Source organism: Ambystoma mexicanum, chromosome 1q (assembly GCF_040938575.1).
Source record: "Ambystoma mexicanum isolate Mex_15411 chromosome 1q, UKY_AmexF1_1, whole genome shotgun sequence".
NCBI lineage: Eukaryota > Metazoa > Chordata > Amphibia > Caudata > Ambystomatidae > Ambystoma > Ambystoma mexicanum.
Window position 1 is genome coordinate 104,568,686 of NC_090922.1, and position 15,523 is coordinate 104,584,208.

At 45.3% G+C, this 15,523-nt stretch overlaps 1 protein-coding gene across 4 annotated transcripts in view; it reads left to right on the top strand.

Moving 5' to 3' along the window:
* Positions 1-1,014: 1,014 nt before the first annotated feature.
* The window catches only part of RNF166 (ring finger protein 166), a 784,597-nt gene continuing 770,088 nt past the window's right edge, over positions 1,015-15,523 (top strand). For all 4 annotated transcript variants that reach the window (XR_011283423.1, XR_011283424.1, XM_069635933.1 and 1 more), the window contains exon 1: positions 1,015-1,214. Coding sequence is in view for 2 of the 4 variants with exons in the window: in XM_069635933.1 (XP_069492034.1) it covers positions 1,075-1,214 (140 nt within the window). In the remaining 2 variants the exon portion in view is untranslated. The remainder of the gene's footprint in view (positions 1,215-15,523) is intronic.

Below are 15,523 nucleotides of genomic sequence, written 5' to 3' on the forward strand. Positions count from 1 at the left end.
GTGGTCAGCCGCTCTAGCCTTGTGTCCGGCTTTTTTTTTTTTTGGATTGTCCCCAGGTTGCTGGGGACAATCAAGAGTTCCAAAAATTTCCTTCGTGGCAGCGCACGAGCACCTTTGCAGGCCGCTACTGCCTCGAGGCGAAAAAAACATTCGCACTCGATCCGCGTCGTGCACTCGCGTGTCGACGATGTGTATAGTGCGCGCACGTCTGTTGGGCGAACGCTGTGGCAACGATCCCGCCTCGTCGCCAGTTGTGGTATCTGGCCCCTAGGCCCACGCAGGCACACGCACACAGACACGGACCAAAAGAACATGCGGGACGCGATGCTGCTTGCTCCGCGTCCCGGCGGCAACTGCCGCACGGACGCACTTTATTCAACCACGCATGCGTGGGACCATAACGAGGCCCGCGCATGCGCACCAACAAACTGGGACGTCACAACATTGAATTGCATTGGGGCTAGGGATAGAAGAGAGAATGTAAAAAATAGCAATATTTTTGACAGAAAAATAGGGAGTCTCCCGCCTAAAACGGGAGTGTTGACATGTATGTACGGTAGATCTCTATTTGTAGCAAATTTCCTAATTTGATAATACAAGCACTGTTTCATATCTTCTTGCACTTTTTGCCCTCTCCCCGAACATGTTCAGTAAAAAGCGCTGTGGGTCCAAGAAGCGCATTTCTCCCGTCTTGATAAAGTTCAACTGCTGGCATGCTTTGATTACAAATTATGACATTGTTATGCTAATTACTATTTTTGAATATTGAAAAACCGAACTCTTTTGGCTCTAAAAAGTTGGCATGCATATTTTGTTTCTCCAAAAGCTGTATGAATCAGTTCAATACTGAAGCACATCTCACCATTGCAAGATGACAATCTCAAAAGCCAGCTCTACTGCCTAATGTCCCTTTTTTATGTCCACCGAAGAGTGCATACTGCATAGGTATGTCTCTGCGATTAGCGTCTTTTGTTGGTCTCGCGCACTTTGATGACGCACCAGGGTTATGTCGCATCCTTGACGCACGGCTTTGTTGTGATTCTGTACTCTGCCGGGCAGCTGTTGCCTCCTGAAATGGCCATGTTCCGTAGCCTGGTGTCCGGGGCCCGGCAGCAGCCCCAAGCCGCGCCAGAGAGTCTGGAGGCGCAGTACAGCTGCCCCATCTGCTTGGAGGTCTATCAGAGGCCCGTGTGCATCAGCGGCTGTGCCCACACGTGAGAGCCCGCCGGGGCCGGGAAAGGGGCGGGTAGGGGAGAGTTTAGAGGCGGGTTTGGGAGGGATGTTAGTACGACCTGAGGAGGGGCCAAGAAGAGATAGCGCTTGGGGGTGTTGCAAGGAAGTGGGTTTGCAGAACATGTGGCTATTTAGGGACTTCATCAAAGCCAGGTAAAAGGTAGTGTTAGGGAGGAGTCTGAGTCCTAGAGGAGTATTTAGTGGCATACGTGACATTACACTTGACGATAGGAAGGGGTGGGACTGCAGTGAACTGGAAATACGCCAACGCTTTCAATGAAGTTAACATTTAGATGGTTATATAATCAAGTTTTGGGTTTGGTAAGACGTTGCAGCGGATACTATTTCAGCGTACAGTGTAATACTATCCACCCACTAATAAAAAGTGTACTCGGGGTTATTGTGTTAGCGTGAATAACAACAAACGGAACACACTTGTCTTAATGGCGCAAGACGGTCCACGGTTACAAGTGGAAAGTTGGTGGATGATGGTCTGCTTGGAATTTTACATTTGTCATTCAGTTGTAAGTTTGAGTGGTTGGGAGGCATTCTTTGTCTTCCCTGCGTGTGGTTTGCTTATCTTTGTAAACCAGTGTTATGTGATGAGAATGACTACTGCGGAGTACAGGAATGACCAGGCACACAATTGCATACTCGGACCCACACTTCCACTAAGCCCAGTGATCCCACTCATCAAGGTGAAAAAGGCACAGCCCAACCTCAAGTCTAGGGAAAACATTGACGATTTGACCAATTATCAATGACCTTGATAAAGTACAATCAACAGTGCATAAGATGTTCGCAACAAATTGGCCGAGGGGTTGGCCAGTTTACAACATCTTTAATTTAGTAGTCCCTTCAATGGTGGTGATGCCCAGCTCAACCCTAATCGCACAAATACCAACACTATGTGGCAATCATAGTGCCTTTTTTCTAAAATGTCCCTTCTAATACGGAGAACTCTGTAGGGGCACTTCGTGGCTGTGATTCAATCCCATACAAAAGACACGGAATTAGACTAATAGTAGGCCTTGGTATGCAAAACTCCCATGTTTGTTACCAAAGACATACATTTTAGCAAATGTTTGTGTATATCATTAATATTCCAGGTCATACGTTTATGTAGCCTGCTATTATGAAACAGCATGGTCTTTGTTTTTGAGGTGTTAATATGTAAAAAGTTGGCTTCGGAATAAGTCAATAGTACATCAAGCAAGCGTTTTATGCCTATAGGAGTGTGGTCTTGGATGTCCAAGCCACTGCACATGTTTGCTTGCTATTTTAGGAGGAAAAGTGTTCACTTGTGACAAAAAAAGCCTACAGGTCATATATATGAAGATTAAAAAGCAAAGTTGTTTAAATGCAGCTTTACGATGTGTTTGTCAAGAAACCTTATCGGAACCTATTTTTACTATCAAAGCAGATTTGTTCAGATGTAAAAACGAACAAATCAGACTCCATAATCCTGCAGGTATTCCCCAGTTACTTAATTTTGCCCAAAGCCTGCTTCTGTTGATACTATTGAAAGCTGTGCTGTAGTCAACGAATGACACGTGTACACACTTATACCTATTTCTTTTGCCCAAGCTATTAAGTTTTTCAAGCTGACAATATTGCGGATTGTAGAGAATTGCTTCCCAAGGCAGCATGGAACATGTGTAATATTTTTCCTTGTGCTGCTCACTTGTGTAATTCTGCGTGCAGTTGAGATGGAAATAGCTTGCCAGTTGCATCTAACATGGCTAGTAATCTATAATTAGCTGTCTGTTTTACTACCCTTTTTATGGATAGGAATAATAATGGATTTTTGCTAAGAAGCTGGTATTACATTTTTAAGAACTTTTCCCAAAATATTATGTAACACCAGCAACCAGACTTCACTATTTGACTTAAGAATTGCATTTGAAAGACCCTGCAGATCAGGGGCTCTGGAGTTCTTGAGGCGTTTAAACTGGCAGGAGAGGGAGATTTTATCAATCTGTAAGCATAAAGGATCAAAATCACCAAGGAATGGCGTGGGTGGTTCGCCATCTTTATAATGTAACTGTTGGATATTTGACGTTCAAGTTGAACTATTTATCGGGTTAATTTGGGCACTGTCAGTGGAATTAAGTCTTCCCCTAAGTATTTCAAAACTTCCTATTATCATTAGCTGCTAATATATGTAGTGTTGCTTGCCAATCGGCAGTTCTGATTGATTGGCGATGTCTGATCAGCCAAGCTCTATAGGACGATTTACAATCCTTTATGAGGCTTCTAGCTACAGCCGAATCCTTACGATATCTTACACGCTTTTAAAGTTTTTCCTCAATGTACGCTTCTTTAGCGCAATTAGAACATCATAACTGTTTGCATGGCACCTAGTTGTTGATTTGCTTGTTTTAAGTGAACCAGAAGGAACACATTTTCTAGTCAATGTGTAGATCCAGTTGAACATTTCTTCCACAGTGCATTCTGTAAAAGGGCATGTTCTTACAGAAAGCACTAGTGATATGTTTATTTAAAGCTTCAATATTTTTACAAGTCAGTCGAATTGCATAATCGCTACTATTAAAGTTATGCCAATCTTTAAGTCGCAGGACAACTTATCTAAATACTTTACAGTAAGATATAGCTTTAGAACATAATGAGCATGAAGAGGAGTACTGCTGATGTTCAGCTTTCTGACATCTGAGAAGCAGGGTGTGGAAATAAAAAAAAAAGTAATGAAGACAAGCTTCCTTAGTGCCTGATTTCCAAGTTAGCGACCTGGGAATATCCTGGTTTCTTCTTCCGTTCAGCATTATCAATTTGTTTGCAACTAAAAAGTGTCGCCAGAGATAACCCTCCTTGTTAACCATAGGTTTAAGTAGGCTAACGGATGCTAAGATGCTATCCCAGATTAATTTGTTTAGGCTTTCATCCTCCAGCTTACCACAGCTGTCACTGAGATCACATCTATCAGTATAGCCAGTTCATTCCACATACTTTTTGCCCGCTGTATTATACTTTCAATAGCTTTCATTATGCTGAAGCTATGGATACCCAAAGGAGGAGTATAAATGTTAATCAATAGCAATACCCCAGCAAAACTCTGTGTGATTGCGACCGCCAAAACATAATTGCACTCCTCTGTAGAAATTACAGTAGCCCTTTAGCATGAACGGATGCCACTGATCAGACCACCCATAAGTCTGCCTGCTTGGCCTTTAGTAGCTAATTTAAAATGCAACTTAAAGCCATCAACAAACACTCCATTTCAGAATCCAAGTTTCTTCTATAAATACTACATCTGATTCTTTGAAAATCACGTCCCCATCTCTACTATCAAAAAAATGTATGGCTTCTGGAGTTTAATATGCTAAAAACAATGTCCTAATTGTTGTTGGTATCCATGATAAGATTTCAGCTGGCAGGAGACCTGGGAGCCATGACCAGTTCTGGCTGCAGTATCAGTTGATTCTTCTTGCCGATAATGATCAAATGTACTTTCCTACCTCTGATGTTAAATAAAATATTAATTTTTAGATCAGTAAGTTGACCAGTTTGTTTGCCTGACACTATTTCCATGGCAGACGTTTTAATTTCATTAGAGCAGTGATCTTCAAACTGGGGCCTGCCCCCTCTGGGCGGGCCCAAAGGATGTCCAAGGGAAACCCAGGCTCTTTAGAGGGATTAAGATGACTGTTTTTAATGTTAAAAAAAAGGATGGGAGTGACTGCTTTTAATGGAAAATATAAGCAGTAGAAAATCTGGTTATATTTTAAAGGCCCTGGGGCACCGTGTACATCCGTTGGGCCCCCTGGGGTGTGGGGGAACAACCCTTAGGTGGGGGCAGCCCAGAAACAATATTTTGATTGAACGGTATGAAAAAGTTTGAAGACCACTGCATTAGAGCAATTTGGTGATCATGTGCATCCCAATTTCAAGTAGAAGGGGACAAAGTTAGGATGTGATCCACTATGAGTGAAGAAAAGCAGTGCACAATCGAAGATTTCTTTTTACCACCACCTTGATAGAGATCTCAAAGAGAAGTGTTATTTTAATAAGGCCAATAAGCAGGATTGATTAAGATATATTCTAAATCGGAAATGCCACAAATGATTTGTGCACAAAGGGATTAGACTTAATATTGGGTGCAGTCGATGATGGTGAAGAATTTCCCTGCAAAGGGTTAATTTGGGAATTAATTAATGTGTTAATTTCTGTGTTATGCTTTACATGACCTGCATTATGCTTATGGTCCGCTGTTTGCGTTATTTTAACGTTCGACGTTCGCAACAGATATGTGATTGAATCATTAACAGGTTTGGTAGCACTTGATAGTACTTCAAAGATCTCTTTGGACATGCTTTTAATAACCCAGTCATGCAAAATAGCTGTAGCTTGTCTTTTCCTTCTCTTGTTTTCTCTTGCTTTTTTTGTTAACCTTCAGCGAGCATATATCCAGGTCATGTCTATCTACAGATTCAATGACTGTGCAATTCGATTCAGGGCAGGTAGATTTCTTTGAGTAAGTGTATTTTGCTTTCTTGAAATTACTTGACTTCCTTTTTTAGCTTTGCAGCTTTTTTCCCCCCAGGTGTTTAGATTTCCTCATCTTCAGTCACTTGCAATTAAAAGTCGTCAGTATCAGCTGTTTAATTATTTTGTAAATTGGAGCGGTCACGGTTTTCTATTCCCACCAAAGATGCTTCGAGGGATGGGTCAGTTCCCACATTTGCTGGTGAAGAAATCAACAGCTTAATTGCCACGTTCTGTATTATGTCTAACTAGCCAATGTCCACCAGAGACTAACACTTGTTTGTTCTTTACTATCTCGGCCCTTAATATGCTGGTAGCCGTGTTCTTTACAATTCTGGTTAGCAGATTGTATTGCGTTTGTTGCAAACCTTGGATTGATTGCAGATTTTTGTTAGCATGCTCACTGCTAAAGGTACTGCATTTTCTTGGAACTAATGAGACGTATCTGTCTTTTGAGGCGATAAATTGAAATTGTTTGACTGTTTCGTCAAGAGGCATCAAGGCCGGCGAAGCACTCAGATTTTCAAATGTGCCATCAACCTTGTTAGCCTCTTGAATTAACAGAGTTAGATTGGTTGCTGCTGAGCGTTTTATCAATTGTCAGATCCTCGAGTTCACCATGGGCCTCATTTTGCAAGCTATAGCATCGACTAAGCAACAATTGTCAAATCTAGATGTGAACCTAATAGCAATCCTTGCTTGAATCTAGAAGTGTGCCTAATCGCGTACCCCCACTGAATTTAAAACTACAATTAGAAAGCCCTCCTAAACTGCACCTAAAAGTCCAACTAAAACCATACCTGAGGTGTTGCTACATTCAATGTCTCCCTAATAGCTTACCTGTATTCCAGCTTACTAGAAAAAACCTACCCAACAACGTAACTGTGCTGTAGCTGCAACTAAATAGGCCGCCTAATCGGCTTATCCTAAGGTCTAGCTACACCTCAAAACGGCCTAATGTCGGCAACCTAGTACAACTAGTACACTAAAACCTAGAATAAGTGAATAATATCACCTGGCTTGGTGGATCCCTGAAACCAAGACTAATCTCACCCAGTGATATAGCCAAACTCATAAAGTCCAATAAACCCTAAATTGCACTTGAAACTACACCTAATACCTCGTCTAATCATGAGTGCACCCACTCCACCAGGGTTTGCCGGAAACGACCACCGTGGACCGCCCCCACTCCCCGGTCTGCCTTCCCTCCCGTCCCCCATTCCCAAATCACCCCACCCTCCTTCACATTCCCTACCCTTCACCTTTCCAAACACCGAGCCAGAGGGGCACGATGGCGAGCCAACCACCCTAAGACCACTGCCCCCGAACCCCACCACCGACCAGCCTACGAGGATCATGCCCGCTCCCCTCACTATCATACCAGGCACACCCGCCCTGCAATCATCCACCCCCCACCTTTCCCACATACCCTGGCCACTTTCCCCCCCGACCGCACCCTTTCCCCTCCCTAAAAACTGTACGCCTAGCCCTAGCAAGAACCGAAGCCTCATCCCTCTCCCCCTCTTACCCCCCCTACCCTCTCTCACACTCCAATCGCAGCAAAGACACTAAAGAGGAAACGTACCTGGTTCCCCTCAATCTCTCAGCACTCTTCGCCTCCCCTGTCTAGACCCACCACCTCTTTCCCCCAATCACTCCCCCCCCCCCTCGCGTCACCCTTCCTGAAACCCCTCTCCCTCGATTTCTCATCAACTGAAACTCCAAACCGCCCACACCCCACCTTCAAATCCCCCGGGCCAAACCCAATCGTCCTTACACACGCAGCCACCCTCTCCAACCCGAAACCCGCCAACTCTTCTGCTCGCCCACTATTTCCATCAATCATCAACCACCCTACCCCTCTCCCTCTCCAGTTTCCACTCTTTCTGCCCCCACCCCCTTCCGCTCCAGCTCCGACACCAACCTCGCCTGCCGAAGTGAACTGCATCCTATTTAATGCCCTATCCGTAGCAAAAAACACACTGCATCTTTGACCTCCTCGCCTCCGACAAACCAGACCTGGTTTTCATCAACGAAACTTGGTTCTCTGACGACTTCACCCCAATCGCCAATGAAGCCTTCCCCCTCTGATTATTCCCTCATCCCACTGAACCATCCCTCTAGAGGTGGCGGAGTAGCATTCGTCTTCAAGTCTCACTTCCACGCCTCAATCATCGACATCCAACCTTCCAGTCCCTCCTGCAAATTACTCCTCATTAAACTATCCCTCTCCCCGTCGTTCTCACACAGCTTCCTGATAATCTACAGACCCCCTGGCTATGATAGACAATTCTCAAACAACCTCTGCGACTGTATTGCCACCCTTCAACTAAACCATCCCAACCTCACCCTTCTTGGAGAATTCAACATATGGCTCGATATCCCCACCAACCCTATGACACACTCTCTGGTTCACGGTCTAGACGCAAATTAACCTCCAACCCCACTTAAACGGCCGACTCACTATAAAGGACACACTCTTGATGCCATCTTTAGCTCCCACAACCAGATTCATTTGAACCCCCCCCCCCCCAACCCCTATCATCTGGTCCGATCACTTCATTGTTTCTTTCGCCATTCGCTCACCCAATCCCCCCGCCCCCTTCCCGTACTCGAATCTGAACCTCTGAATCTACGCAAATGCTGGGAAAAAATAATAATCGTTCCGGACCTAGCCGACGCACTCCTCCAGTCTCCACCACCCACCTGCCAACTCAATAAACCACTAACCCCCGACGCCTTTGACTCATGGCTCAACGCCTCACTAGTGCGGCTCGCACCCTCTTGCAAACCATCAACCCGCCGTGGCCTGTTCCCCCAAATGGTTCACTCCTGAGTTGAAGACCACTAAACAGCTGTATAAATATCTAGAACGCAAATGGCAGAAAGACAAAACCCAGGAGAGCAGGGACACCTTGGCCCGACACCTTCATCAGTATAAGGCTGAAATCCAGAAAGCAAAAAAAGCCCACTACAACTCCCGAATCCTAAACTGCAAAATCCCCAGCAAAGAACTTCACAAAATCATCTCCGAATTCACCAAACCGGCATGCACCACGGCCGTCCCGACCCCCCCTCACAATCACTGTGCGACTAACTCTCTCTCCACTTTTACACCACGGCTCTCGAAAGAACAAATGCTCTCGCCACCAAACTGGCTCTCTTACATCCACTAGGCAATACTCCCCCCGCCCCCATTCCGGCCAACCTACCGCCTGCGACCACCACGCAACCGACGTTCGAATCCTTTAGTCCAATATCACCAGACCAATTCCTCAAACTTCTATCAGCCCGCAAACCATCCGGCTCTCCGCTGGACCCTTGCCCGGCCACAACCCTCAAAGAAATTTTCGCTTCCACCTGCGCAGGAGAACATGCAAGATCCATCATAAATGACTCCCTTCCCTCGACCCGCCCAATCTCAAACACGAGGATCCTTGCCAAACTCATTGACCGAACCACCTACTCCCAACTAAATGCCTTTGTCGAAGCCAACAATCTCCTAGACCCCGCACAATCAGGTTTCAGAGCCCGGCACAGAACTGAAACCACCCTAACCTCAATCTGGGTTGACCTTAAAATGACGGCAGACGCCGCGGGATGCGCCGCATTAATCCTTCTTGATCTATCTGCTGCCTTCGACACAATCATTCGCTCAATTCTCCTGGACCGCCTCCACTCCCTAGGAATTCGTGGAACCGCTCTTAAATGGATAGCTTCATTCCTCAAAGATAGGTACCAAATAACAAAACTCTCCACTTATTCCTCCCAAGCCCGAACAGTCGACATGGGAGTGCCACAAGGAGCATGCCTATCTGCCCTCCTGTTCAGTCTCTACTTGATCAGCCTCCCACCAATAATTCCTTCAGACAACATCCTGTTTTACAACTACGCTGACGACACTCAACTAATTCTAAAACTCCTGAACGCAAAACCCAAATCCTGACCTGGCCTCCTGCCTCCTTGACATAGAGCTCTGGATGACCCAAAGCCACCTCTTGTTAAACCCCTCCAAAACAGAAATCATGGTATGTGGCAACTCCGAACTTCTTCCTCACCCACTACACTGGCCATCCGCCATGGGCAACTCCCCGAACTCCTCCAACTCAGTGAAAAATCTTGGATGCACCCTTGACTCTGACCTAACACTCTCGTGCCAAGTCAACAACGTCTCAAAGTCCTGCCACTACCACCTTAAAACCCTTAGGCGCATCTTTTCATGTCCCTCCTTCCCCAACAGACTTTCGGCGGTCCAATCAATCGTTATATCAAGGCTGGACTACGCAAACCCCCTATACCTCGGAGTCCATGCTTACCAACTGAATAAACTCCAAAGGTCCCAAACCGCTGCAGACAAACTGCTGCTTGCGCTCGGCCCAAGGGACCACATCTCCCCAACCCTTAAGACGCTGCACTGGCTTCCAGTGGGCCGAAGGGTGACTTTCAAAACCTTATGCATCTCCCATCGAGCATTGCATAAAACCGGACCCCAATATCTTCAAGACAAGCTAAAACCATATCACCCTCCACGCACCCTAAGATCAAGCTCAGCTGGCCCCCTAGTCCTACCTAGACAAACTCAGTCAGGTTATGCGGATCATCATTCTCATCCTTGGCCCCCATGCTGTCGAACTCGCTCCCACCTCACACCCGCCTAACTGAGGATTTAATGTCTTTCCGCAAACTACTGAAAACCTGGCTCTTCCCCTAAAACTAACCCAAACAGACTAACAGCATCTCTACGACACCAAACCAACAAACTACCTGATGCGAAAATCGACAGCTAATAACCCCTAATATAAACTAAAAGGACAAACAGAATTAAATGAGTAAAGTAGATCAAAGCAGTGAAGTGGATAATAAGAATAAATCATATGGAAACAGTAAGGAGATTAAAAACAAATTAAATGGATGTAATGCATAATGAATGAACGAAGTGAATGGCGTCGATGAAATAGTTAGAACGGATGAATGCGCCGAGTGGAAGAATGCGTAGAACGGATGAGGGTGTAGAACGGATGAGTGTGTAGAACGAATGAGTGTATCGAATGGATGAATATGTTGAGCGGGTGAGTGTGTAGAGCGGTTTGGGTGTGTTGAGCGGATGAGCGTGTAGAGCAGATGGGTGCGTAAATACAGAGAAGGGAGTAGAACGCAGGAGTCCGTAAAACAGATGAACGTGCAGAATGGACGAGCGTAAATCGGATGAGTGTGTAGAGCGGATGAGTATGAAGAGCGGAAGAGTGTTGATAGCAGATGAGTACTGAAGTGCGGAGAGTGTGTAGATCGCTTGACCAGATGAATGTACAGACCTGACGAACGTATAGAGTGGATGAGGGTATAGAGCGTGATGAGTATATAGTACGGATAACTGCATATGAGCAAACGACTTTATAGGGCTGATGAGTGCATATAGCAGTTGAATGGTTGGAAAGAACGAGTGCGGGGAGCGGTTGAATGTGTAAAGCATGCGAGGGCATAAAACGGACAAATGCCTAGAGCGTATGAGTTGCATAGAACGGATAAGTATGTAGAACGGATGAAGGCATGTAGAGCGGATGAGTGCGTTGAGCGGATGAGTACGGGGAGCGGATGGATGAGCAGACCGGGATAGATGTGCAGAGCGGAAGAATGTGTAGAGTGGATGATTGCATAGAACAGACTAGTGGGTAGACCCGACAAGTGTATAGAGCAGACGAGTGCATATGAGCGAATGAGTCCATACGAAAAGGGGTACGTAGAGGGGTTGAGTGCGTAGAGCGGATGAGTGCGTAAAGCAGATGAATGTGTTGAGCATGTGAGGGCCTAGAGTGGACGAGTTGCCTAGAGCGGATGAGTTGCGTAGAACGAATGAGTGTAGAATGCATGCAGTGCGGATGAGTGCGTAGAACGGATGAGTATGCAGAGCTGCTGATTGCGTAGAGCAGACGGAACGGGTGTCGTATGTGGACGAAACGTGTGAAGTATGTGGATGGAAATGATGAAGTATGAAGATGGTACGGGTGAAATATGTAGATGAAGTGCATAAAACAACTTAGAATTCACAGAATGGTACGGGCGAAATATGTGGATGGAGTGCATAAAACAACCTAGAATACACGGAACGGATCGGAGTAAATAGAGCCGATTTGAGTGCGTGGGGCGGACAGGGGTGCGTGGGGCGGACGGGAGTGCATCTGCGTCAAGCGGACCGGAGTGTGTGGAAGAGACTGGGGTGCATGGAGTGGACTGGAGCGCATAGAATTGCGTGACATATATAGTATGGTCTGGAGTGCAGGGAATGTTTGAAAGAGCATATAATCCATCATATCACACCACCATGCTTACTCTACTCTTTACACCACCACTCAACTAGAACACAGATACTATGACACCATTCGGTATAACTGTTCTCATACTAACATCTGCTGCACACTCCCCATCATTCTAAGTAAACACTGCTAGTTACACACACCCCCAGCCAGGCGTTCTCCACAGGCGTAACGCAGCCACAATCGGTCTGGGTAAATCCTGCCAGAACGAACACATACTCCTGATCTCACATCCACCACACCTACCGCTAAGAAGCAGCTATTAAATGAATAACACACTAGCTGGACACATATCCGGTGCTCACATGCACCCTTGCCTCACTCTACTCTCTCTACTGATCTGAACTTTGGTTCCCAAGGGCGATACCAATGGTATATAAGGCGCTATATAAATGCAAAATAACATAACATGTCTATAGCGATTGAAGCAGGGTTCAAAGTGTTTTGTGCAAACAATGACATTTGTTTTCCGGTGTTACAGCGGTATCGGTGTGATGTGGGGTAAAAAAACCAGTTATCTTCCCCATGGTTTTCTTGGGACAGCTGAGTCATCTGATAGTTCTGCAGAACCGTGTCGCTTCGCTTGCTGGCCATCTTCTAAGATAATGACATGACTTGACTTGAGAGTACAGTTCAAGTGCAACTCTGATGTAGACAAAGATTACTTACTTTCCAGCATGCAACTTTGAGCAACTGTGCTAGGCTTTTCCCTCACGGCTACTCGTAGGCAACTGCACTCGCGCAGCACTCCGCTCCTGTAGACCTTTTTAAAGGGGTCTAGAGGAGCGGACCTAGGTCTAAAGGGGACCTAGTTAAAATATTTTGTTTTCGTCCCCTCCTTCACTCTCTCGCTGTCATGCTTTAGCACTTGCACATTCTGAATGTTTTCAAGACTTTAAGAACTTTTTTGGTTTTATTTTGTATCTCTCCTCCTCTTCCCTATGCCCCCTTCCTTGCCTTAATGCACCCCGAAACACAATTTATGCTGTATAGTGCGCATTACAAATGACCAATAACTAAAGGTGTCGCAATGTTCAGGGTCCCAGTAGCAACAAGCACCACACACAAAGCAGGTCCTGCCTTAGCCAACTGCACTCCTGCAACACTCCGCCACGAGTCGCTTTTCATCAAGCTGGCAAAATGGCATCAAATACTTGTGGTTGTATAATTGTGTAATCTCCGTAGCCATTGTGTCAAAACTAGAGATGGCTTCTATTTAGTTTATAACAACTGCCACCCGACGTCTGAGGTACACAATTATAAGATTCTAAACCAGAGGTGCATACAGTTAAACACATTGCAAAAATTCAAGTTGCAAACTACTAGCCAGCCATAAAAAAGTCACTCCTCCCCTCAATTCTATGCATACAGACAGCACACAATTTCTTACTTGCCAACAGTCAAATATCACTAGCTGGTGGCTAGTGGCAGCGCACGTTTTGCACTCTGCAGCTAAAAGGCTAACTCTGTCTTTTGGAAGTTTGGGGGCCAACAGCCATGTTTAGGTATGCACATGTGAACTTTGATTGTGCCCTGCATCACTGCAAGACAGCTGCAGCAAGGTACATGTGTGTATTATGCTTTTTAGCATGGAGCATTATGAGTAATTTGAAGGTCTCCATATCAGAAATGCTTTTATTACCAATCAAAGGCTCATCCTTCCCTCATAGATGGCATTCTGCATGGTTCAAGATTGCTGGGAGCTGGCTAGCTTCATAACCAACAGCTATCAGGAACTACTTTTGGCTCCCAAGGCCAACTGGTGCCTTACAAACCTTCATATTGTGAAATTAACTTTCTTATTTTGGGAATGTACATAAAGAAGCATTAGCAACATCTAGAAGCCATTCAAAAGATGATGGATTGTCAATAATGAACAAAAGTTAGCATAAAAGTCTCATGTATCACTTAAAATGGCAAATTTGGCGAACTCGTTTTAGCGGTTTTTGTATTTATTTATTTGCCGCTGCAGCCTTGCAACATCCTCTGGGGCCCCGTGGGGAGCCAGCCCCACAGTTGGACCACCACTGGTCTACAGGCACATTATTATGATCTGAAAGTCAAGTACGGGGTGGTCTGTGCATAATACATGCAAATATGCAGAGTATCCAGCGTTGAAGTGGAGGTAAGGGGGTCTGACCTATCGAAAAAGTACTTTTTTTGTGGGGGAATGAAGTTCTCTCAATTTGTGGTCCAAGAAGGGAGGAGGACCTAATCGGCCATTTTCTTGGGTTTCTGTGCACCACTCTGACAATACGATTACAATCTAGAGCCATGGGAGCTGGTGATTTTGTAAAGTGCAGGGGTGTATAGTTTTTCCCTCAATTGGCCTAATTCTGCACCTGAACTATTCCAGTAAGATTTCAGTGGTTTCCCCCCCCCCCCCCTTAGATAATTTTTTTAATGATTGGTGCAAATCGTGCATTAGGAAGCACAAACTTCAGAAAAACGTAGTAACAATCCCTAGAATTGACACTCAAATCTACAGGGTAACACATGCATCACTGTAATAGATGCCACTATGCTAACAGTACCCAGCAGCATTGTGGTTGTCCCCAAACAAAAACATGATACTTGGCAAAACAATAAATGATGGCATTGCCCCATTTTCAAGTATGTTCTACCCTAATCGGATGAGGATGGTCCTGCTTTGATGGTGGTTGGGTCCAGAGAAAGTCATGAGGCAGGTCTTATATATTTATGTTTACATTTATAGCAGCACACCAAACCCCCAGGCATCGGGGCGCTAGTTACAGAAGTGCAGGTAAGTAAACTTTCTTAGGTGGCACAAAATAACAATCGGCATAAAACAGACTACGCCTCATGTTGCGGGGTGCTGCATCAATTATACAAGTACTTAAGTCAAAATAGGAGTACAAGCGCCCACTGGCAGAAACCGCACCTGATGTTGCAGGGCAACAGTGTCTAGAGGTGTCTACATATTTGCACAGCGTCGCCTCATGGTACAGAGGGCTGCTTCAACATGCGGACGTCTAATAGTTATAACCATGATACATGCCAGCATTGCCACTGTAAATCTAGTCTAGTGGCTTGTGCCCTTTATGCTGATGACTTGGTCCTAGTGGACCGGACCATAAATGGCGCCAAAGCTAAGTTTAGGGCCCTGATGGAATATGTAGCGAAAAATGATCTCGCTATAAATATGAACAAAACAAAAAAATGATGGTTGTAGCAGGTGGAAAGGTCCATCGGATAAACCTAGGCTTTAAAGTGGCAAATAAAAGTTGCTACACATATTTGGGATTAGAGCTGGCTTCTAGCAGCAATTATAATACCATCATAGAAGCTAAGAAATGAAAAGCCAACCAACTAACGTATGCCATAAATCGGTTTGCTAGAAAATCTGCAGGTTATCCACTAGTTATACACTAGAAGGGATTATCAAGTTATACAAGCAGAGTTTTGTGCCAGCCGTTCTTTACAGACTGGAAGCAGTAGTCGTGAGGGATCTATCT